The 23,672-nt window shown below is 35.7% G+C and overlaps 1 protein-coding gene across 8 annotated transcripts in view; it reads left to right on the top strand.

The window, feature by feature from the left end:
* vegfab (vascular endothelial growth factor Ab) overlaps positions 1 to 23,672 on the top strand; it is a 52,685-nt gene that overhangs the window by 19,162 nt on the left and 9,851 nt on the right. For 5 of the 8 annotated variants that reach the window (XM_067391671.1, XM_067391670.1, XM_067391673.1 and 2 more), the window contains one exon: positions 10,687 to 13,161. In XM_067391671.1, the coding sequence (XP_067247772.1) occupies positions 10,687 to 10,801 (115 nt within the window). In that variant the 3' untranslated portion in view covers positions 10,802 to 13,161. Of the gene's footprint in view, positions 1 to 10,686; positions 13,162 to 23,672 lie in introns of those variants that run through there. The other 3 variants (XR_010895676.1, XR_010895675.1, XR_010895674.1) reach the window with 2 other exon arrangements.

The raw sequence follows: 23,672 nt of genomic DNA, 5'->3' as shown, positions 1-23,672 counted from the left end.
CTCTCTTGCATCTCTCTTTATACGTATTGGATCTCTGTGACTCTTGACTTTAAACAATGAATATGTGAGTCTTTGTTGGGATTTCTCTAGGATTTTTACTTGAAATTGTAAACTCAAGTGTTACGAAGCCCTGGGTTATCTTATATTCCACACTTTGATAGTTTACTTTGGGTTAGTTTATCGTGGGTATTCAGGTTTCCAGATTTCACACTGTACATGTGTAAACCCTGGGTTAATAATCTCATTTGCATATTTATAAGGTTAATATAACTGATTGAAGAAGTGGTCCACATGCATCTGCTGTGGTTGGCTCTCACTCTTCTTAAATGTAATGCACAAAAAGTATTTTTATTACTCTGGTCACTATTTACTATTTACTGTGAATGAATATTCACATTGCACAGTTGACATAATCACTAAGACAGATTACTTTTGGTTTTCTGTAGCTAAAAAACAAAAAACAAAAACCCTCTAGCCACACTTCAAAATTGGTTAAAAGTGGCTTCAACTCTGGGTTAAAAGTCTGGGTTATTAAGTGCAGTGCGAAAAGCCTGTGTGACTCATTGTGAGTTTGTTTGAACTATTCAGCTGCAATATTACTTGGTAGGGGAAATATGCGTAAGAAGAGTGATTGAAATGAGTGTGCAGGTCACCTCCCTATTTGATAAAAATGCTCACTCTTTCCTCAAAGTCTCATAGGCCTTTTTCATATGTTTTAGATCTGTTTTAGAGATGAGTATATTTGTATTTGAGTGACAGTAGGTAATATTGTGTGTGTTCTGACAGGGCTCTTTAGCACATGCTATTGTCTGTCACATTGTCTCTATTTCTTCTTGAGTGTTAGCAAGTGATTAGTCTTCAGTGTTGCTAAGAGACCAGTTTAAAGCATTCCACACATATTCCGTTTATTCCTTCATTCCAGGCTGTTAAAATCATTGACATGTGATTAGTGTCTCTTCTGGGGGTTGAGCTGATTTAGTGTTTCTGTGCTTGGGTGTTCCCACATTAAAGATGACTGAAAGGGTTTTAATAGTAAAGTTTAGAGTTTTTTTTATTTTTATGGCATGTTGTGATTGTTTTATGTGCATGCATGTGTATTTTTTTTATATGTTAACAGAAGTATCTAGTGTTTTGGTTGCTATACAATTCATATTCAAGCCATTAGAAGTAGAATTTATTGAACTCTCATTATTAGTAGACTGTCTGCGTAATATCTGTTAACACTTTAACAGACATTCTACTGACTAGAAGTAACTTTTCAACTACTATATGTCAACTTACTAACCCGAACCCTAACACATAACTCTAAACCCTACTAACAGTCTCAGTCTACTAATACTGGAACGAGAGTTGTTGTTACTTATAGTTAGTAGAATGTCAAATGTGGACCATCAAAATAAAGTGCAACGGATTTATTTTTATTTTTTACATCTGGGAGAAACTCACATGGCCTTGCACTCCAAATTGAAAGAAACATCACTGAAAGTGACAATTTTAACTCAAATTGCTGTAATGCATCCAGATGAATTTGATCATTTTTTTGTGTGAATTTGAATTTGTTGTAAATTATTGTAGAACAAATGTAAAAAAAAAAAAAAAAATCATCATCCTGTCTAGACAGAGAGATTTTTATTAAAATCAGCATACATTAAAGCAAAATAAAGTCCTACCATGCTGTATAAATAATGTACATTTTAAATATGTAATTGTTTTGCATTACAGTACTGAGAATAAGTACGGAAGAAGATTAGGGCCAAGAAATAAGAAAAAAATAAAACCATCTCGAGATTAAAGTTGTTACATTTCAAGATAAAAGTCGAGATAAAATGATGAGAATAAACTCGTTAAATTACGAGAAAAAACTCGTTAAATTTCGAGAAAAAAGTCAAGATAAAATGTTGAGAATAAAGTCATTAAATTATGAGAATAAAGTCATTTAATTACGAGAAAAAATTCGTTAAATTATGAGAACAAAATTTGTTCTTGTAATTTAACGACTTTTTTCTCATAATTTAATGACTTTATTCTCAACATTTTATCTTGACTTTTTTCTCGAAATTTAACATTTTTCTCATAATTTAACAAATTTGTTCTCGTAATTTAACAACTTTTTTCTTGTAATTTAATGACTTTATTCTCAACATTTTATCTCAACTTTTTTTTCGAAATTTAACAACTTTAATCTCGATATGTTTTTTTTAATTTTTTTATTATTGCTTGGCCCTAATCCTCTTCCGTAAATAAGAGGTTTTTTTAACTGTAATAAAAAATGCATTGTCAAAAATCATAATGCTTTCCAGGTTTCAAAAGTACAGTTTATTCACCCAGGGCAGAGCTTTGATTTTCCTCACTAATCCTTTAGTTATTTGTGCTATATTGCTAATAATATTTTATCAATTACACGGATTAGCCTTTAATCGGCTTTCACGTATTTGTTTTTTCACATTAATTTCTTTTTGCTTTTTTGCAAAGTCTGTCATGACATGTTTTGCTGAATCAAAGTAGCCAAACATTTTGTGTCAGCATCAGGAATATTTACAAACTTTGAGTTGGCGTGATTCAGATTTTTATGATTTGCTAAACAACATCACTGTGCTGGTGTTTTCCATGAAATCAACATTCAGTGATACGGCTTATCAGAGCTTGTCTTAGGTGACACAATTGCTTTCCACCAAAGGCTACCTCCAGTTGCAGATGAAAACACATGATCTTATGCAGCAAGGAATCTGGGCTTGGGTGGTCGCTGAGATGCAGTGAATAATTTTTCTGAGACCATCTGCGATACGCTTTTTTGTTGTTATTTATATATTGTTCGGCCACATGCAAAGGGAAATGTGTTGATGTGTTTAGTGAACAGCCAGCTCAAGTAAAGTGTGTCAAATGTTAATGTATACTCAGTGATATCAGACATACACAACACTCCTACACAGGACTGTGTGAATGTTTACAGCACACCATATACAGTGTGCTGCTTCACATAAAGGAACCGTGTGTAGTGTAGTGTACCTAAGCAGATTTTAGAGACAAATTTGTACCTAGAAATGAGTTAAATTGGACAAAAGCTCATTTCAGGGATTTGTAAAAATGGTATAAAAATAAAATAAAGTTTTTTTGTTTTTCTTTTAAATTCTAAAAAATGCAGAATGTTTTCAATAGGGTTAGGTTATATCATTTATTACATGCTGTATAGCTAAGCAAATGAGTGTGTGTGTGTGTGTGAGTGTGTGTGGTTCAGGTATTCCTTATACATCCTCACAAGCAGTGTTGGGTGTAATGTATTACAAGTCACTCGAGTTACAAATTACTTTTTTGGAGTAATTAGTAAAGTAACTCATTATTTTTTAAATTTAAAACAAAATATTGGAGTTACTTTTCCTAAATCAGAAGTAAGTGTAGAGGTGTTGTTTAAATATGATGGTTATTAGTTCTAGACTAAATGTAAGCATGCATTAACTCATCTTACTTGGACAAAAACAAATGCAGAATTCCTCAAAATGAATATTCAGAAAATTATGCAAACCTGCAATAATTAAATGTTAAACACAAATATACTTTATGTATTTAATCTCATTTTATTTACCAATGTCTTTGCTGCTGACCTTCGATGATCCAATTCAACTATATAATAAGCAAAAATAGCTGTTTCCATTTACCTATTTTTAAGCTCATTTTGGGATATCACATCAAAAACTGCTGTATGGAAATGCCAAGATGCGCAAAAAAGCACATAGAAAACATATACGCTTGTTTGAGTCGGATAAATTTTCTATCCGATAAGAAAACATGCACATAAACTACGATGGAAATGCATTTACCGGATAAATTCCTCGATGCGCATAAAACAAATCAGGTGACTTTGCACGATGGGACGGCATAACTGTACTAAACAGCGGAAAAATCTTGTTACAAAGCATCTGAAATACTGTTTTGGTCATTCAGAAGTCTGTCGTCAATGTGGTTCAGTATAATTCCTCCCAAAACTGTCTTACATGACTGCATTCCCAAACAGCAGCATCCACCTCTGAAAGCAAGATAACACGTTTATTGCATTTCGTCTGTGCACTCTGAGATGCAAATAATTTATTTTATATGAAAATTATATACGGTGGCTTCTCCTATGTTTCTTAGTGATATTTAGCACCAGTTTATCAGGAAGTGACGATTTTGTTCTCTTTGACTTTGATTTTGTTCTCACTGAAAAATGCTTTATTCGAAAATGTTTTATGTGATATTGCAATTGTGTGCATAAGTTAAATTCGCAACTATGGATGGAAGCATAGCTAATGACTTTAGATAAACATTACATTTGTGTTTCTTTTTATTGCTGAATATTTTTATCTATTCTTCAGTAATCCACAATGACAGTGTAGGTGAAAGGTTTGTCTGAGCTGCGCCCTCTACTGTACAGGTGTGAATTTGCATTTCCTTCAGCCTGAGGCTTATTTATTTCACTTTTGGCGTGAAAAGGCTGTTACATTAAAATACTATTTATAAACAAATGCAAAAGTAATGTAATGCGTTACTTGGCATAAAATGTAAATCTTTTACCTTGTGGGGACCTTTTTGGTCCCTATGTGGAAAAAAGCTTATAAATCATATTATATAATGTTTTTTTTTTTTAAATATAAAAATGCAGTGCGTTTTCTGCGATAGGTGGTTTAGGGCAAGGGTTTGGTTAGGCACTCTGTTGTGATGATTTGATAGAGATTGCATTGTGTCAATGAATGTCCACACAAAACATGGACCCACTTTATATTAAGTGGCCTTAACTACTATGTACTTACATTTAAATTAATAATTTGATACAATGCACTTATTGTGTACATACATGTTTTCACATTGTACTTATATTTTAAAAACACCTGCATGTAATTACATCTGTAATTAATTTCTGTAATTACATTTATAATTACACTGTTGATTTATCCCTGAACCCTTACCACTACCCTTAAACCTACCCCACCAAACCTGTCCCTAACCTTACCCGTATCCCACCTCAATAGCTGCAAATGTGTTTTGCAATTCAATATGAACCCAATAAGTACATTGTACTTATTTTTTGATGTAAATACATAGTAGTTAAGGCCACTTAATATAAAGTGGGACCCAAAACATAGCTGTACAAGTGTGTGTGTGTGTGTGTGTGTGTGTGTGTGTGTGTGTGTGTATACTTGCTTGTACAGCTATCTTTGTAAGCTAACAGTTTGAGTTTTAGACCATTGAAGTGAGGACAAAGAGAGCAAAGTGAGGACATTCTGGCCGATGCTCACTTTCCAAGACCATTTTAAATGCCCATTTGAGGGTCAAGTCTTGGTTTTAGGGATAAGGTTGTAAGTAAGTTAAGGGTAGGTTTAGGGGTAAGGGTTTGAGTTATGCACTTAGTTGTGATGAGTAGGGTTAAGGTACAGAGAAAACAAAGATAGATGTACACGTGTGTGTGTTTAATCTGAGGTTTTAAGACTATTAAAGGTCCCGTTTTTTGTTTTTTTGAAGCTTTGATTGTGTTTATAGTGTGAAATATAACATGTGTTCATGTTTCACGTGTAAAAAAACACAGTATTTTTCACATAATTTACTTATCTGTATACCGCTGTTTCCATTGTCATAAAAACGGGCTGATGACTTCCTTGTTCTATGAAGTCCCTCCTTCAGAAATACGTAACGAGTTCTGATTGTGCCAGCGGTTCCTGTGTTGTGATTCGACAGCAGCTTAGCGCACCCAGAGCCATAGAGAGCGCTCCTTGCCCGGAAAGATCATGTCTCTTACCATAACATGTGCTGCGCATAGTTTTACATGTGGATTATTGTGGTGTTGTGCTGAATGAACATAAAATACAATAATTCCAGAGAGACTGAACTCTTTAATCTCCACAAGCAGCGACAGAAAATGTACAACGTTAGCACTCACTCAGAACAGTACCTCATACGGAAAACAGCCGTATACATAAACATAGTCCCCTCTTGTGGCCATTATGTGCACTGCAGTCCAACATTAACTTATTGCAGTAAGGATACCACAATTATAATTTTCGGGAGCCGAGTTAAACATATGTTGTAACCATTGATCTCTAAGTACAGCGTCCCTGGGAAGGCCAAACAAAGGTGATTGGACTGCGGGATGAAAATAACAGCGTTTCGACGACATGGCGACAAACACACTCTACAAACGCAACTCTTGTGTATTCCTGTGGGAGCGCAACAAGACCACGCCCCCTTTTTTGTGTATTCCTGTGGGCGGAGGTTAGTCAAAAAACTGTTTTAGTGACGTCATTAAAGAAGGAAGTAGAGGGATGTAGTCCAAACTGGCCGTTCGATGTAGACGACTTCTGTTAAATAAAATATCTTGCTTGGCATTGAACTTTAAGCTTTAAAATTGTACAGATTTTATTTATACTCTAACAACAACATTACACACTAACTAAAGTTTGAAACTTGGGATCACGAAGAACAGGACCTTTAAGTTTGAGGACTATTTAAGTTTGGGTCTGTGTTCATCTGAATTTACACTACTCTCAGCCTCATATGTACTTTACTACACTATTTGCTTCATTTGTTTCATGAATAAATGATTATCGACAGTGAGCAAGAAGTGCATTAATTCCTTAAAGCGATAGTTCACCCCAAAATGAACTTTTTGTCATCATGTACTCACCCTCATGTTGCTTGAATCGCATCAGGTTTGAACATGTTGATTTTAAAGCTGGGCGGAAGGCGAGATGTTCAATGAATCATTTTTGTGATTGGGCTGTTCCTGTCACAAAAGTATTGAATGATTTCAGAAAATTTGAAATATAGAGTGTGAGTCGTATGGACCACTTCCATGCTGCTTTTTTGTCTTACATGGTTGTTAACTGCATCTTGGATGTTCTGGATTTTGTCACTACAACAAAACGCATGTGTGTATGAGAACTTGATGACAGAATTTAAATTTAAAGATTATGTCAGTTATGCCAGTTAAACCATAGAAAGTGCAACTTGAAATATCAAATGGCTCAACTGAACTGTGTGATAGAGACCGCGAGAAAGATCGGTCAGTCAGACGCATTGTCGGCATGTCTCTGGAGTCATACCGCAACTACAAACATTTGTGTCCTGGTGGCTCGAGGTCTGATTGACAGGCCTTAATCTGCGTCTGTGTGTGTTTATAAAGGTTATAAAGCATTTTTGGTAGGCAGCCAGGGTTCAGGTTGTATCTGGACGCTTTTGAAACAGGGTGGTATGCGATCAGCTGCACCGAGAGTGCAGAGTATCTGATTTCTTCCAAGTGGAGACACACAGAGAGGCTGAATACACACAGATCTCCATCTCATTAGCCTTTGCTTTGTTGCTGTAATCATGTCGCACATTAAAAATAGATCAAGACGGATGGATGCACTTACAAAATATAACTTCGTTATAGCTTTGTCCTTAAACTATGTGTGTAAACATACACTAGAAAGAGTAAGGTGGCAGCTATACAGATGTTTGCTTCACCTTTGCGTGAACAGAATCAAAGCGGAACTGCAAAAGTATAATAAATCAGCTCAAACTATGTGACCCATAATACCGACCTGACCTCAGCACTTCACTGACACTCTTTTACTGGCTGTTCCTGTCTCTCTCTTTATCACACACTTCCCAAAAAGCACAGTTATGCTTGCTGGGAAATTATGTAACATAGTTATCTTAAGATTAGACACTTTTCAAATTTTTTATTTGGTTTGTATAAAGTTACAACTTTTTGGTTATCCAAAAAAATCTCTTCATCTCTTTCACATCCTGTGACCTAACCTAACTACAATCAAAATACAAAATTGTGAAAACTTGTTTTTTCAAACTCTTCCAAGCAAAGCTCAATGATTTTTACAGTATGTTGTGAAAATGATGCAACATATTTACATTAAGTTCTTCAAACAACAGATGATTTTGAGGGAGTTTAAACTTTTTTATGCATTTTGGCTGTTCGTTTATATGACGACTGCATTTTGGGGGCCTGAAAATGCAAACTTTTTGAAAGTAATTCTATTATCTTCTCCATGTGAATTTGTGTAAATGCATGTGCTTGCATGTTATGTGTTCAGTCTATACCTAGATAGCAAGCAATCATTGAAACAATGTTGAGTCAATGTTGATGCTGGCAACGCCAGTTGCATTAAATTAATGTTACAAAGTGATGTTGGTTCAATATAACTTTTGCATTTGCAATTAATATTGAAACAATGGTGAGATTTCCACCAAAAAAATCAATGATAATGTCTTTGAATCAATGTTATGAAATTATGTTGGTTCACTTTTGATATTGATAATCAGTGGTAATATTGTTGAATCAACGTTACACTATTATTGATTCTACATCAACTACATCATTCTTTGCAAAACCAAAATGGGAATTAGAGGCCTGTGTAGTTTTGTTCAGTTTTCAAGGATGATGGCATGTCATGCAACCTGTTCATGTTTGAATCTGGCTAATTTGACTAGCTTCTACCAGGTGTACTGTATGAGTGCCCAAAAATGTTTAGTTAGATGCACAACCTTTGACATCAATAACAAAATATATGGTAAGTATTTTCTCCTCCCTTTTAAAAGCTGATAAGCCTGTTTATGTTGCTATCGTAATTATGCATCATTGTATGGTTATGTTGCTGTGTATTATTAGAATTCAGCATTGTTTTCCAAGTAATGTGTTTACCAATAACATCTGAATCGTTAGAGTATAATAAATTTTATAACCATTCTGAATTCAAAATATGTCATGTAACAATGGAGAATCATTATTAGCAGAACTTTATTTGTATTTCTTAAAATTTAAATTTGAAATTAGTGTAGGTAATCTGATTACCTTTTAGAAGTCACTGGGTCTCTTTCATGAATCACAACAAAGTCCCTTTAAGACAAGTAATTTCACTTGGTGTCCATCTTTGAAATGCCTCTCGGGCTTTCAAGTGCAGCTCCTATCACTTTGGGGAAACATCACATTTTCCAAAGCTGTTTGCTAAGCTTTCAATTAAATTTCATATTTGAAATCACCAATGAAATTTAACAACTGTCATACATTTTGTTTCTAAATGCTCGGATCATGACAAAAAAAAAATTATTTTTCAGGCTGGATCAAGCTAATGCACATGCGCAGTCCTAAGTGTGCGTCTCAAGTCTAATTTCAGAGGCACGCGTCTGACAGAAGCTCTGGTTCCTATAGAAACAAACAGCCGCTGCAGTGACTCAATGACTATTGGCTCTTATTTAGAAGGCGGGACTTATTCCGCCATATAGAGTGCCTCAGGGATGACGCATTTTTGTAGGCAAAACCCGGAAGCGAGTTAGCATTTTAGGACTTCCGGTTCCAACGCCGTCAAGTCTATGGGTTTTTTGAATGAGTTTTTGCTAAATCACCTGAAATAAGGTCTGTGGGTAACAAAGCCTCTAAATACTTTCACGTTTTGATCTATGACATAAAACACACCAGTTATAACCCACTTGTGATTTTTTTAAAACTTTTACTGTGTCTTAAAATCGGTGGTTGCTAACAAATTGCTAAAAGGCACTACTTCCTTTGGCGGGGACTTTAGACGTCATCATTAAAAACGGGACATTTGGACATTTCTCATGAATAAGTGGATAAGTATTCATACACAGCGCAGATCATAATCAGCGAGCATGTTTTTAAATAAAGTTGTTTTCTAAATAAAGTTTGAGGACGCTTCCTGGTGACGACGTTGATCCGCGACCATGGTGTGCTGTAGTCCGTTTATAGCCTACTGTTAGCCTTTTATATCTGACCACTTTATTTAGGCTTCAAAATCTATAAATGTTGTGTTAACTTGTAAAGATTATCTTGATAGACAAAACGTGTCATAACCCTTTGTTAAACACAGAGCTTATTTTCTGCGATTTTCCAAAAGTCATGGGAAAAATGCATATGCTTTCAACCGAGGGAACCCGTGCGCCGCTAACTTCCGGGTTGGCCTACAAAAACACGTCATCCCTGGGGCACTCTATTGCGTGTTGCACTTTCTCCCATTCAAAACAATATGAGCGAAGCGTCTTGTGTTATTCTATAATCTTTGATCACAAGAAGAATGAATTTTGCTTTAATTGTTCATATCCAATGCAAAATGTACTTAAGAATCATATAATGTGGTGTGATCTTGTCATGCTGCATTAGGAAAATAATGGTTTCTGGCTAATTGAAAGTTTTTTTTTAAAGCCTAAACAAAACATTTTGTTGCAATTTGCTCATTTTTTGTAATCAAAATGTGTTGTGATGATGTTTTAAGTGAGTATTTTCACATTTTAACAATGTTTTATTTTGGTTCTATCAAATTAAGATTTATTTGCACTTGAAATATAACTCTTCTCAAGTCACAGTTTGATCTGACTTTTTCATTGGCAATTCAAATATGTAAACTGCTCATTGTCTCTTGCGTTGGTTTCAACATTTAAAACAATCTAACTGCTATCGAAATGCAACATTGTGCAAATGTTTTGTGCATATGCACACCATTGCAAGCAACACAACATGACAGACAACACAATATTGTTTACAATGCACACGAGTGTGTGTGTATGTGACTTGCACCTGCTGTCACTCTGACACAAGAACGAACACTCATTCTGTGAAAAACTTTCCCTTTCATTTGCCACATCCCTTTGTTAGTGTCCTCTCCTCTCATCTTACGGACCTGTGACCCTTTTGTGTGCTGCACTTAGGGACGATGTCATCACCATGGGCCTCAGAGATGGAAAAATGACAGGGCTATGCAGGGGGCTGAGAGTTCCTGGCTGTAACGTGACCCTGCAGATGCTTCAGTCATGCCTGCTATGAGAGGCCTCTACATGGGCCTCAACCCCCTCCTACAGGGTCTGGATGGCCCGACCGCCACTGCCGGGGGTTTGGCCAGGAAGACTCGGGATGACCGAACAACACTGAGGTGAGTTATAACCTCTGGCACACCATCACAGTGACTTTGTGTGTGTGTGTATGTTGGGTAAAAGTGGCCTGATCTCATGTGTCATACAAAATGCTCTGAGCAAGAGAAGAGGGTGAAAGAGTAACATAGAGGGACAGAAATAGGAGGAAGGAGAGGGAGGGAATGTGTATAGATGTCACTGAGGTTACCCTCACGTAGCAGAAGAAGATGATTAAAAAACAAACTAAAACTACATGTGAACTAAAAGGATTCACAACCCAAGTTTAAGATTTGGTATTAACTGTATGAACAGATCTTCAAACAATCTGTCGCGTCACTCTTCACAATCTACACTGCACATTATTCTTTCTCAGTATTTTTGACTTGTTTTACAGTACAAATCTAAACACTCTTAAATCAAGATGCATTTACTTGAGAAGATAATTTACTTTAGGCATTAAGTCTTGTTTTCTAAAAAATGATAAAAAAAAAAGTGATATATATATAAAATATATATGTCAATGGGGTCAGGAAAATAAACTTAATTTAAAAGGAAATATTAGTCACTTAAGTACTGTAGCACGTCCTGTTAGAGTTAGAAACGTTCCTGGGCCAAGATATTTGGTGATCTTGGAACAACATTCCTGACCGAAAATTTAATAATAGCCATATCCCTACCCCTAAACCTAACCCTACCTATAAGTTATCCGTAAAATCAGAGGGAAATGAAGCACCTAACCCTGGCTGTAAGGCTAAACTTGTCATAAACTGTAAACTTATCCCTCAAATCTGATTGGTTGATTGGAATGTTGTTCCAGGATCAACAAAGATGACGATCTAGGAACATGTACTTGGTGAAATCAGGTTCTGCAATGCGGGAAATGTATCTTGATTTAAGAATATGGGAAAATGTCATTATCTGTCACTTAGCTTTGGCATTGCTTGTGTTGAGAAGATAATTGACTTCTATTCCTGTAAGCTGTAAATGGGACATCTAACTAAGAATGAATTGCACATGATTTCTGGATTGTTTTAGCACCTAGTTCATTTAAGGATCTATTCAATTCACATTTATTTGTATAGCACTTTTTACAATACATATCGATTCAAAGCAGCTTTACAAAGAATGCATGTCAACATTACAATTTAGAGAATCTGGTATCGGAGGTGGCTGTCCAATGTATGTGTTTTCAGAAATGTACATATAATCATGCAGTTAGTTAACAATGTAATAATTTAATTTACAATCACTGTTAGCAGATTAATTGAAGGTAGAAGCAATGAGCTTCTGGAAATAATGAGTTAAATATTAACAATAATTAGGATATATAGAAATTTGGGAATGTGCATGTTGATCCAGATGTTGCGCCGTCTCTTCAAAGGTGTTGGTCATCTGAGGTCTAACTAAACTTAACAGATCAGAACTAAACAAATCAGGTAACAGCACTCGAATTGGCTATTTTAAAGAAAACAAAAGTGCACTTGAATACACCTCATGTCTAGACCTGTTATACAGTATGATGAAGCATTACTGTGTAACTTTTATGCAGGCCCACAGATCCATAGAGCTGCAACATCTGTCCTTGATAAAATTCGACACATGCACCTCTCTCTATTTGTGCATTTACTATTAGATATTGTGCTCAATTTCATTATGCATATGCATTTTTGCCACGTTTAAATCCATTCTTTTTTCTTCCCTTTGATCAGTCTGCAGACTTCGTCTGGGCGATCTGTTACTGCTGTGGAAGGACTGCTTCTCTCGTTCTCTCATGGTTTCTCTCCCTTAGAGATCTGATTTTCTATTTATAGCTGCGGCATCTCCACGTAGTGCCGGAGCGATGTGAGCGTTCCACTCGGGCAAATATGGCTCTGACATTTTTCCCAACCACAGGCCAACAACACTCACTCACAGTATTAAACACACCCCTTCACACACTCATCTCTCTTATAATCAGTATTTTTAAAATCCTGATCTTTTAGAATATTTATTTTATTCTACTTTAATACTCTGAAAATATTTTACGGAAGAGGATTAGGGCCAAGCAATAATAAAAAAATAAAACCATCTCGAGATTAAAGTTGTTAAATTTTGAGAAAAAACTTGTTAAATTTCGAGAAAAAAGTCGAGATAAAATGTTGAGAATAAACTCGTTAAATTACGAGAAAAAAAATTGTTACATTTTGAGAAAAAAATCGAGATAAAATGTTGAGAATAAAGTCATTAAATTACGAGAAAAAAGTCATTAAACTACGAGAACAAATCCGTTAAATTATGAGAAAAATGTGGTTACATTTCGAGAAAAAAGTCGAGATAAAATGTTGAGAATAAAGTCATTAAATTATGAGAAAAAAGTCGTTAAATTACGAGAACAAATTCGTTAAATTATAAATTTGTTCTCATAATTTAACAACATTTTTCTCGTAATTTAATGACTTTATTCTCATAATTTAATTACTTTATTCTCACCATTTTATCTCGACTTTTTTCTCGAAATTTAACGACATTTTTCTCAGAATTTAACAAATTTGTTCTCGTAATTTAACGACTTTTTATTCTCAACATTTTATATAGATTTTTTTCTCGAAATTTAACAACTTTAATCTCGAGATGGTTTTATTTTTTTAGTATTGCTTGGCCCTAATCCTCTTCCGTAATATTTGGTGTAGGATTTACTTTTTACTTAGAAATTGCAAGTGAATTTCACAAATAATTACAAAGAAACAACAAGAAACTTGAAGAAAGGCTGAAATAGTATTTTCTTGTAAAGCTCACTTTGATAATCTTTCTTTTATTTGTAACTTCGAACAGTTTTTACATTGTAGTGACTAATGAACGCAGTTCAGTGCTTCCGTGTTTATGCCCGAACGCCAGCTAAGTATTGGCCGACACTGTTCACGTGAGCACCACTACGCATGCGTGTGATGCTGACACAGGAGGCAGCCAATACTGAATCGGCATTCTGATGTAGAACACAGAAGCTTGGCGCTGCATTCACTGCGTCAACTGCGTAGGAGACTGACAGGGAAGAATAAAGTTGTTATTTTTGTTTTGTTTTTGAGCACAAAAAGTATTCTCGTCACTTCATAACATTAAGGTTAAACCACTGTAGTCACGTTGACTATTTTAACAAAGTCTTTACTACTTCTCTGGACCATGAATGTGATGATTTTGTTGAATTCTTTGGGAGACAAAAAAAAAAAAAAAACTCCTGGATTTCATCAAAAAGATCTTAGTTTTGTTCCAAAGATGAACAAAGGTCTTGCGGGATTGACATGAGGGTGAGTACTTAATGACAGAAATTTCATTTTTGGGTAAAACAACCCTTTAAAGTTTCTTCTCCTGCATCCTCCTCTTCTGCAATCCGGAATGGCAGTACAGCTAAGAGGTTTGTCTGAGCTGCGCCCTCTACTGTACAGGTGTGAATTTGCATTTTCTTCAGACTGAGGCTTACTCATTTCACTTTTGGTGTGAAAGGGCCTTTAAATTTGCCAAAACTTCTTTTGTTATTAAAAAACAAGCCCAGCCCAGGAGAGAAAAAGTAAAACAATGTTAACGTAACACATTACTTTCCATTAAAAGTATCTAAATCATGCAATTACAGTAGTCAACATTTGAAGTGGATCAAAAAAGGTTATTCAAAGTTGTCCCAAGAACTAAGTTGTCCTAAGAGGAAGGTTTTAGGACAACTTTGATGAAAGGTTTTGATCCACTTCAAATGTTGACTACTATAGTTACTTTTTTTTAGGTAGTAATGCAATATTGTAACTTTCCTCAACACTGCTTAGGAGCAGGCTTTTTTGACAAAAAAGTAAGTAATCACCTCACAACCACATAGCAGCCGAATAGCAACTTACTAATAACCATTCAGAAATCCCTGCATCATGGTGTTGTTGCATCATGCATCCAGATTTAAGCAATTATTTTTTTCAGTTAATGAGTTGTGAAAGAATTCAAACTGTGAACTTCCCTCCAAAAATGTTTCTCTGTGGTATTACACCATCTTTGGTTTGGCATTTGCCATCATGATGCAATAAATTTGTGCGTGCGTGTGTGTGTGTGTGTAGACTTTGCCCACTGACAGAAAATAGAACAAAAATGGCAAATGAAAAGAAGAGTTCTTAGAAAGACTTTTGAGTCAGTGCGGTTACCCTGGTTGGTTTAAAGAAGTATGTCTTAGTCTTCCTGTGGAAAAGCCTATGCATACAAATGTCCTTCGCTGTCCCTAAATAGAAATATATGTAATTGTAGCTGTCACAGAGATGAAATATTTCCCACCGTTTCAAAGAGATCCAGAGAATCTGTCATCTTTTAAGTAAGAGTCTGTCTTCTTTTCACATACATGATTTTAAGAATGTATTCCTGCAGGATAGAGTAATGGCATAATGCTTTGGCTTATACATTGTAGACGTTTGTAAAATGCTTTTGTTGGATGAGGTGCATTAAAAAGCCCAAATAACTCAGCGACCCTCCATAAATCTTCGGTATGGTCATCCCAATTGATATAGACTTTTAATTTCTTTTAAATGTGATTTATATGAACACATTCCATTTATGTTCATTTTCCCTACATTACTGTACTAACCATTAACTAATTACACAAATGGACCAAATTATGCAAATTTTGATGAATGAGAGCAAATGCAATGTTTGACGCCAACTAAGCCATTTAGCTTGAAAAAGAAGCCAACTTAGACATTGATGTTGTAAGTTTTTGTATACTTAAAGATGTTTGGAATGATCAATTTTGCTTTTCTTGGTCTCAAAATCAAGTCCAAGCCAGAGAATCATGTGAGGTGAGCGGCAACGACTCCCTTAGAAACATCACTTGCAGAAAGCCTTTGGTCAGACGTCTAAAATAATAATGAGTTGGCTTTGTTGGCCAAAATATTAATCAAACAGAATCAATGATGATCATTTGTTGAAGCCCAGAAAGCTAGCCCAAAATCTGGACCATTTTAGACTATTTTACGCCTCTCGGTTGCAACACTGACAATTTAGAAAGGAAGATTAAGGGGAAACTGCACGTGTCAGGATGTCCCTGGTCACCGCAACATTTTCACATGACGGAGATGCTATACTGGGATAGCTGTCAACAAGATTTGGCCTCTTATTTAGAATGAAACTTACTACAAATTACATTGCATAAGTCTATATGTCTGCCTCCTCCATCCCAGCATTCTCTGTATATTCTCTGTCAATTCAACAAAACCAGACACGCCAATACCTGAGAATAGGTCTGGAGACAGACGGAGTCAGATCTGTTCTTATCTCATTAGACTTGTGCACGCTTGGGCTGTGTGTTCAGTATAATGGCAGTAATGGACTTCAAACATGCCGCATTGCCCATGTCTGTTAGAAAAACACTGAGCCATTAAGTCCGGAGGGCCTGGCACAGCAAATATTTGGCTATGGATGAAGGTAGGGGTCATGTGATTGGTTTTATGGCACTCAGATTTTCCACAAGTAACAATTACTGCAGTGCAGCATGTCACGCGGACCTGTAGTTACTTCAAATTAAATGCTATGCAAAGGCCAAACTCTGGCCTGCGAAATCTTAAAATCATTTTTAATTGTGCACATACTTACATGAGTCTGTTTCCCATTTGCTTGTGCAGTGATATTTTATTATGCAACCAAGCTGATATTAAATAGTCATTAATCAGGATTGAGTAAACATTGCATAACATAAAAGCGCTCACCCCCCCCAACCCCCCCCACCCTCACAATTTTTTATGCTAGTGTATTCCTAATAAAAATCACTATGAATATAAGCTTCTATGCAAACATATTGATGTCAAAGCTGTTGTATAAAATGAAAATGAGAAAATAAAAGCTGGGAAATGCATGTTTCCCGATGACACTTAATGTGGGCATCACAAATTTGAGTCTGGCTTTTATCATTTCCCCACTTGAAAATGAAATTTAACTCAAGAAATGTCTTCAGTTTAGATATAAAATTTTGTATTAAAGCAATCAAAAATCTATATTTTGGCACTCAAGTGGGTGATTATCAATTTGCTAAGTTGTTGCTTTCTGGTCCAAGTCATATTCTGGTCTCTAAGTCAGACTTTTTGGAGTACATTTACAAGAAAATACTAAATCAGTCTTTTTACTTCAAAACTTTGTTTAATTCAGTGAGTAATTTGTGAAATTTACTAGCAAATTCTGAGTGAAATTGTTTAAAAGGATTAGTTCACTTTACCATTAGATTTACTCACCCTCAAGCCATAGGTATATATGACTTTCTTCTTTCTGATGAACATAATCGAAGTTATATTAATAAATATCCTGATACTTCCAAGCTTTATAATGGCAGTGAACGAGACCAACGAGTATGAAACTCAAGAAAGTGCATCCATCCATTATAAACGTACTCCACACAGCTCAGGGGGTTAATAAAGGCCTTCTTAAGCAAAGCGATGCGTTTATGTAAGAAAAATATCCGTAATTAACAGGTTATAAAGTAAAATATCTAGCTTCCGCAAGACCACCTTAGGTATTGAAAGTGTAATTCCTCTCGCAGTGCAAAGCACTAACATTACATCTTAAGCCTTCCGTATTCAACTTATGAAAAAGCACAACTAACACGATGGAATACAGAAGGCGCTCTGGCGGAAGCTAAATATTTTACTTTATAATTTGTTAAATATGGATATTTTTCTTACACAAACGCATCGATTTGCTTCAGAAGGCCTTTATTAACCCTCCCGGAGCCGCGTGGAATACGTTTATAATGGATGGATGCAGTTTCTTGAGTTTCAAACTCATTGCCCTCGTTCACTGCCATTTATAAAGCTTGGACACGTCAAGATATTTATTAATATAACTCAGATTGTGTTCATCAGAAAGAAGAAAGTCATATACACCTAGGATGGCTTGAGGGTGAGGAAAGCTTGGGGTAATTTTCATTTTAAAGTGAACTAATCCCTTAAATCCTACACCATTTTTAAAAGATTTTATGCATCAGTTATGTTCAAAGCATAAACATGTGGGATTTTGAGTAATATTGATGTTTGCCTTGGCAAACCTTACTAAATGTTATGCCACATATGCACTGGCAATGATAGAACATTGTAGCATTCAACTCCCAATTGGCTGGGGGGTTTGGTAAGGATATCCAAGTATATCTGTCTGATTGTCACGTATACGAATGCCCCATTTTAACAAACCCTCCCCCCTTGTGGTTGATGACCTACGGTAGCCTAAACATAGCAAGGACGACGGACAGAAGCACCCCTGAAGTTTCTAGGAAATGTGTTACTATCTTAAAATCAATACAGTAATGTGATAACACACCACACCACTGGGTGGAAATCCTGCTTAGATATCACTGCAACTTCAGTTGCATTTAGAGTTTAATGCTAACGGACAGTTCAACCGTGCTGAGAAGACATGACCAGATGCAGCTGAACAGTGGAAGTGACTATGGCTTATCCTGTTCTGTTAAAATCTGTTAAGCTGACTCATGCGGTTGAGCTCAGTTGATCTCATGCCAACACTCTGGCACAAAGACTAGGAAACTTTCATCAGGGTAGTGTAGAGACGTCTCATTGTCTCTAGGGATGGGTCTCTGACAACATAACATCGCCATCCTGTGGCAAGATGTCAAAAGATGCTCACATACATGACCAAACTTTTTTTGCACTTTTTTTCTTTGTAGAGCGAACCCTGATTTGCCCTTTTTCCTCCCCACAGAAACTAGTTATGGGAATGTTTGAGGTTTATCAGAAAAGTTGGTTTTGACTTGTCCCTGTGTGTAAAGATAACAAAAAATTGTGTAATGCACTTAAAAAAGTCTTGTGGGAAACATATTCAGGAGGTGTTGACAGCAGAAAAGTTGTCATAATTTTTGTTAACACATCTATGTTAATTTGTCCGTACAAAAATGTGTTATTTGAGCTGTGAAATGTTTAATTCACCCTTTAAGTGGTGAGGCTACTTTTCTAGGTTTTGTTTTGAACGATGTCTCTTATGCTCACCAAGGCTGCATTTATTTGATCATAAATACAGTAAAAACAGTAATATTATGTTATTTAAAATGTCATTTTTCAGCATCATTACTCCATTCTTCAGTGGTCCTTCTGAAATCCTTCTTATACTAAAATGGTTCTCAAAAAAATTCTTCTTATTATCAGTGTTTAAAACAGCTGTGCTGCTTAATATTTTGTGTGTACACCATGATCTTTTCAAGATTATTCGGTGCATTTATTTGAAATATAATTCTAACATTATAAATGACTTTATTGTCACTTTTGATCAGTTTAATACTTCCTTGCTGAATAAAAGTATTAATTTCTTTAGAAAATTGTCATTTCCATGGCTGGATTTGTCTTTATGTAAAAAGCCACATCCTGGTTTGCTTGCACATATCATGTGACATTTACAGAGTTTAATGGCTTTACATAGTCGTGACAGAAGTTGAAAATTGGATAAAGGTCTAACTTTGAATGGGTTACAAGGTTAGTAAACAATTTTATCACGCTAGTCTTATGTTAACACATATAATGTTTAGTTTGGCTGTACCTTCAAACATGAACATTTATCCTAGTGGAGTTCATTGATTATAACATTATAACTACATTACTATTAACTGATTTTTGTTTTTACAAACTGACGGATAAATCCAAATGTATTTTTTGTGGCAATTGACAACATGCTACAGCTCACATGCTATAGATAGACCAAGCAAACAGGGAACGTTCTCAGTACTTTGGCTAATAGAATGTTCATTCAAAGTTATCAGGTCTTTAATAATGTTCTCAAAACGTTAGCACAAAAACATATTTTATACATCATTCATGGAATGTTTTAGCATTAAACGTTATTTCAAACAATACTACTAGTATTGTGGTTTACTTGAATGTTCAGAGTACATTAAAGTAACATTCCCAATGTGATACAATAAAACCTTCCCATAACAAAGAAAAACTGGCTGTTTTGAACATTCAGAAATAAACGTTTTCATACCCTAAAGGAAATGTTAGCAAATTGTCCCTAGAACTTATTTTTGTTAGCTGGAGACATTGTATTGAACCTCAAACTTTCCTTTGGGGAAAAAAAAACACAAAAAGTTTTTTTTTTTTTTTTTTTTTTTGTAACATTTGAGTTCAAAAGTGCTTTTTGCACAGCAATTCTTGAGGTCATGTGGTCCCAGGTGCACCAGCTGGGCCAGTCAGCCAAATTGTCCCCTGTGCAGATGTCCTCCATAAAGCAGGAAGGATGCTGGAAAACACTCTGTCAGCAGAATTAAACTGTAGACTGCACATTTTGGAAATTTACAGTAAACTCCACCTGGAAGTTATTTAACATTCCAAAAATATATTAGCTGTTAAATCTGACTGAACTCTCAGGATAATTCATGCGGAATGAGACTGCGAAACGCCTCGCTCTCCCAGAAATCAGATGGACAGTCTGGGTGCTCGATAGAGGAGAAGAGCGATGTGAAGCGATATGAGTAATACATTAACCTCTGAATATAGCTCAGTGACATACACACACTTATGTAACAACTCTTTCTCTCGCTGGTTAATATTTAGTGTGTTATGTTGCTGCTGTTGTCCCTCAGAGGCTGAAGGTTGACGTGTAGGGTCTGTTTGATCTCCTGTGATTCTGGACCTCCACCGAGTAAGTCTAAACACCACACAGGGCTATGGAAATGGGTCAGTGAGAAGCGTTGATGGATTATTAAGCACACAACGTTTATTACAGCCTTAACAATCTAAAGACTCTGAGCGAGACACCATGTTTCTTAAAGACGTCTCTTTCTTCCTCTCAATGTACACATTCACTCTTATGCATACAAAATATATACATGGATTGAATATGTATGTAGGAAACCATATGTTTGTTTACTTACCTGCACCAGAAGCTCACTGGAGCAAAAGTCACAACAGTGATAAAATCAAGATAGCAGAGTTTTAAAGAGACAGTTCACTCAAAAATGAAAATTATGTCATCATTTACTCACCCTCATGTCATTCCAAACTGCTTTTTTCCCCATTTGAAACACAAAAGTAATGTTAGGCAGAATATTCATGCTTTTTCCATATGGTGAATGTAAAGTTTTTTTTAATTATTTAAATATTCAAACTTAAGTGCACATGAATACAAATGAGATTTGAACACTGAAGGGCTAGATTTCAATCATTAATAATTTAGATTTCGGTCTGTTCCTCACAAAAAGCTTAAAATATAAAATAAAGGGCTTGAAATATAGCATAGAACTCATCTGGACTAGTTTTATGGTTCTTTTATAGTGCTTTTTTTTGGAGTGCTTTCTCTTTCATATATGGAAAAGAGAAGCGTGAATATTTCTCATTTTATGATACTTTTATGGTGCTTTTTTGTCATTTCGGAGTTTGACTGCCCTAGTCATCATTCACTTTCATTGTACTTTCATTACAGGAAGCTGTAACTAGAAGCTCCTAAATTAGAGAGCACAGCGCTGGCAGTGCTAAAATCATAGGTTTCATTCCCAGAAGCATACTGACGTACAGCTTGAACGTCTGCCAAATACATACATTGAATGTAAATTTGAACAATACAGCCATGATATTCCTCAGAAATTTACTGTTTGTGTTCCACATGGGAAAGAAAATCATATGCGTTTTGAACAACACAAGGGTGAGTAAATGATGACCATTTTCATTGAACTTTCCTTTGGATGACATGCTGATAGTGATCAGAAGGGCTTTCTGGGTTTTAGGGAGCATTTACACAACAAAGTTTTCAAATAAAAACTTTTTATATGTTTTGGCCATTTATTTACACCAATCGATCTGCTCAGCGCCGCTTAAGGTCGAACTCGCCTGTCGTTTCCATGTAAACTACAAAAACACGAATTTGTGAAAATGGAGACGTCATGTGTATGCGTTTCACTCACAGACTGTAAAAAAAGATGGATATCACACCTTCACAAGTTAGTGCCTCCAGTGTGCTAATATGGCGCTGACATCTTGAGTCTCGAATCTGCGCATAGTGAACTTGGAGCATGAGTCTGCGCAGTAGTATGCACAAAGTGGAGCCGTGATATCAAAGTCCCGCCTACACTCCTGCAGATTTGGTTAATACTGCAGAACAACTCATTATGTCGGTGTGAAATATGCCGTCAAAACCTGCATTTTTATGGTATCAAATAACTAACAAACAAATTTAAAGAACAAATACTTTAACATAAGCGTGATTAAAAAACTGCCTGAAATGACAGAAACCATCTTTGGGAAAAAATATTTGAAGTGTAATTTGACTGTTTAGTTTGTCTCACATCCCATTACATTACACGGAGAGGGCGGGGTTTATGACCTATACTGCAACCAGCCACCTGGGGTCGATCGAGACGCTTTGGCTTCACTTTTCAGGACTCGTGTGGCACGCTTGATTGTACTTTTTCAGTCTATAGGTACATAGTTTTTCTTTACAAGGTGACAGCGCCAACTACTGGCCTGGCATGCACAACAGAATTTTTAGGTGTTTTCGCCGATTCCCAATGTTGTCTGTACACGAAAAATGCATAGAAAAAACCTTTTCCATTTTTTAGTACATCGTTGCCATATAAATGTACCCTTAGTGTGTTGGAGCAGGTGTTTCGAAAGATTGTTAATGATAAAAGTAAACAAAAGTGGAGAACAGTGTTATTTAGTATTATTTATACACTATTATTGTTTTCAATAATTTTTTTTATATAATCAGTTTTCATTATAATTTGTAGTATTTTTTTTTTTAATATTACACTTTAGGTTTAATTTATTTTTGTTTCCAGTAAGTCATTTTAGTGCTTCAGCTTAAACTTAGTTCAGTTAGTTGCCAAGTCAGCATTTCTAATTTTCGTTTAGTTTAAGTTTTTCATCTAATAGTTATATTTTATTTTATTCCAGCTTTATTTCAGTTAACAAAAATGTTTTTAATAGTTTTAGTTTTTTAGTTAATGATAATAAACCTGGTGGAAAAAAACAGACTAGATATGACAAATAAAAAAAAAAAGGTTATAACTACTGCAACTCGCAAAACACAGACAGGTTTACACATTCAGAAACAGACATGAAGAGTTGCTTGCCTTCACTGTCCTCAAGTATTTCACCTTCCCTACAACCTTGACCCACATGTCCTTTACTGATTAGAGTGCAGGATATCTCTGATGTAGATCAAATGCTCCTCGACTTTAACACTTGAGTTTGACAGGTGTGTGTCATCTGGTGAGGTCGCAGGGACAGTGAAAGTGTTGTGTTGAGGTTTTAAAAAGACATAATTGTGCCCATGGTGAGCAGGACATAGTGGACAGTGGGCTATTTAAAGAGCAGTCAGACCAGTCAGCAGATACTGGCCTTTATAGATCATCCTTTCACCTTTACTGTTCACATATTACAAGGGATAAGAGTGATCACAAGCTGTTTGAGCGGCATTGAAAATTTAGATTTATAGGAGAAACGCACCCTCACATCACCTCCCGGACTATTCTGGCTTAGCATCAGAAAAGATTTATCTCCCTCTTTCTCACGTGGCCACGATAGCCAACAATAGGCAAATTCATATTTACAGTAGGTTTTTGCAAGACAGGACCTGAAAGAGTTGAGTATAAACATTTATATGGTTAATGCCTTCAACCACTCCCTTCTCCTGCAGGTTTTCCTGGCACTGGGAGATCCTGAGCAGATTCCCCAATTTTCCAGCATAAACATTTATATTAAACATTCAAACAAGCCAAAAGCTGTCATCCCAGCATGGGTGTTGACATACGCACATTCACAAAAATACAAAGGAGGTTATGTTTCTTATTTCTAAAACTT

Source organism: Chanodichthys erythropterus, chromosome 8 (genome assembly GCF_024489055.1).
Source record: "Chanodichthys erythropterus isolate Z2021 chromosome 8, ASM2448905v1, whole genome shotgun sequence".
NCBI lineage: Eukaryota > Metazoa > Chordata > Actinopteri > Cypriniformes > Xenocyprididae > Chanodichthys > Chanodichthys erythropterus.
This window is presented reverse-complemented; position numbering and strand designations above follow the sequence as displayed.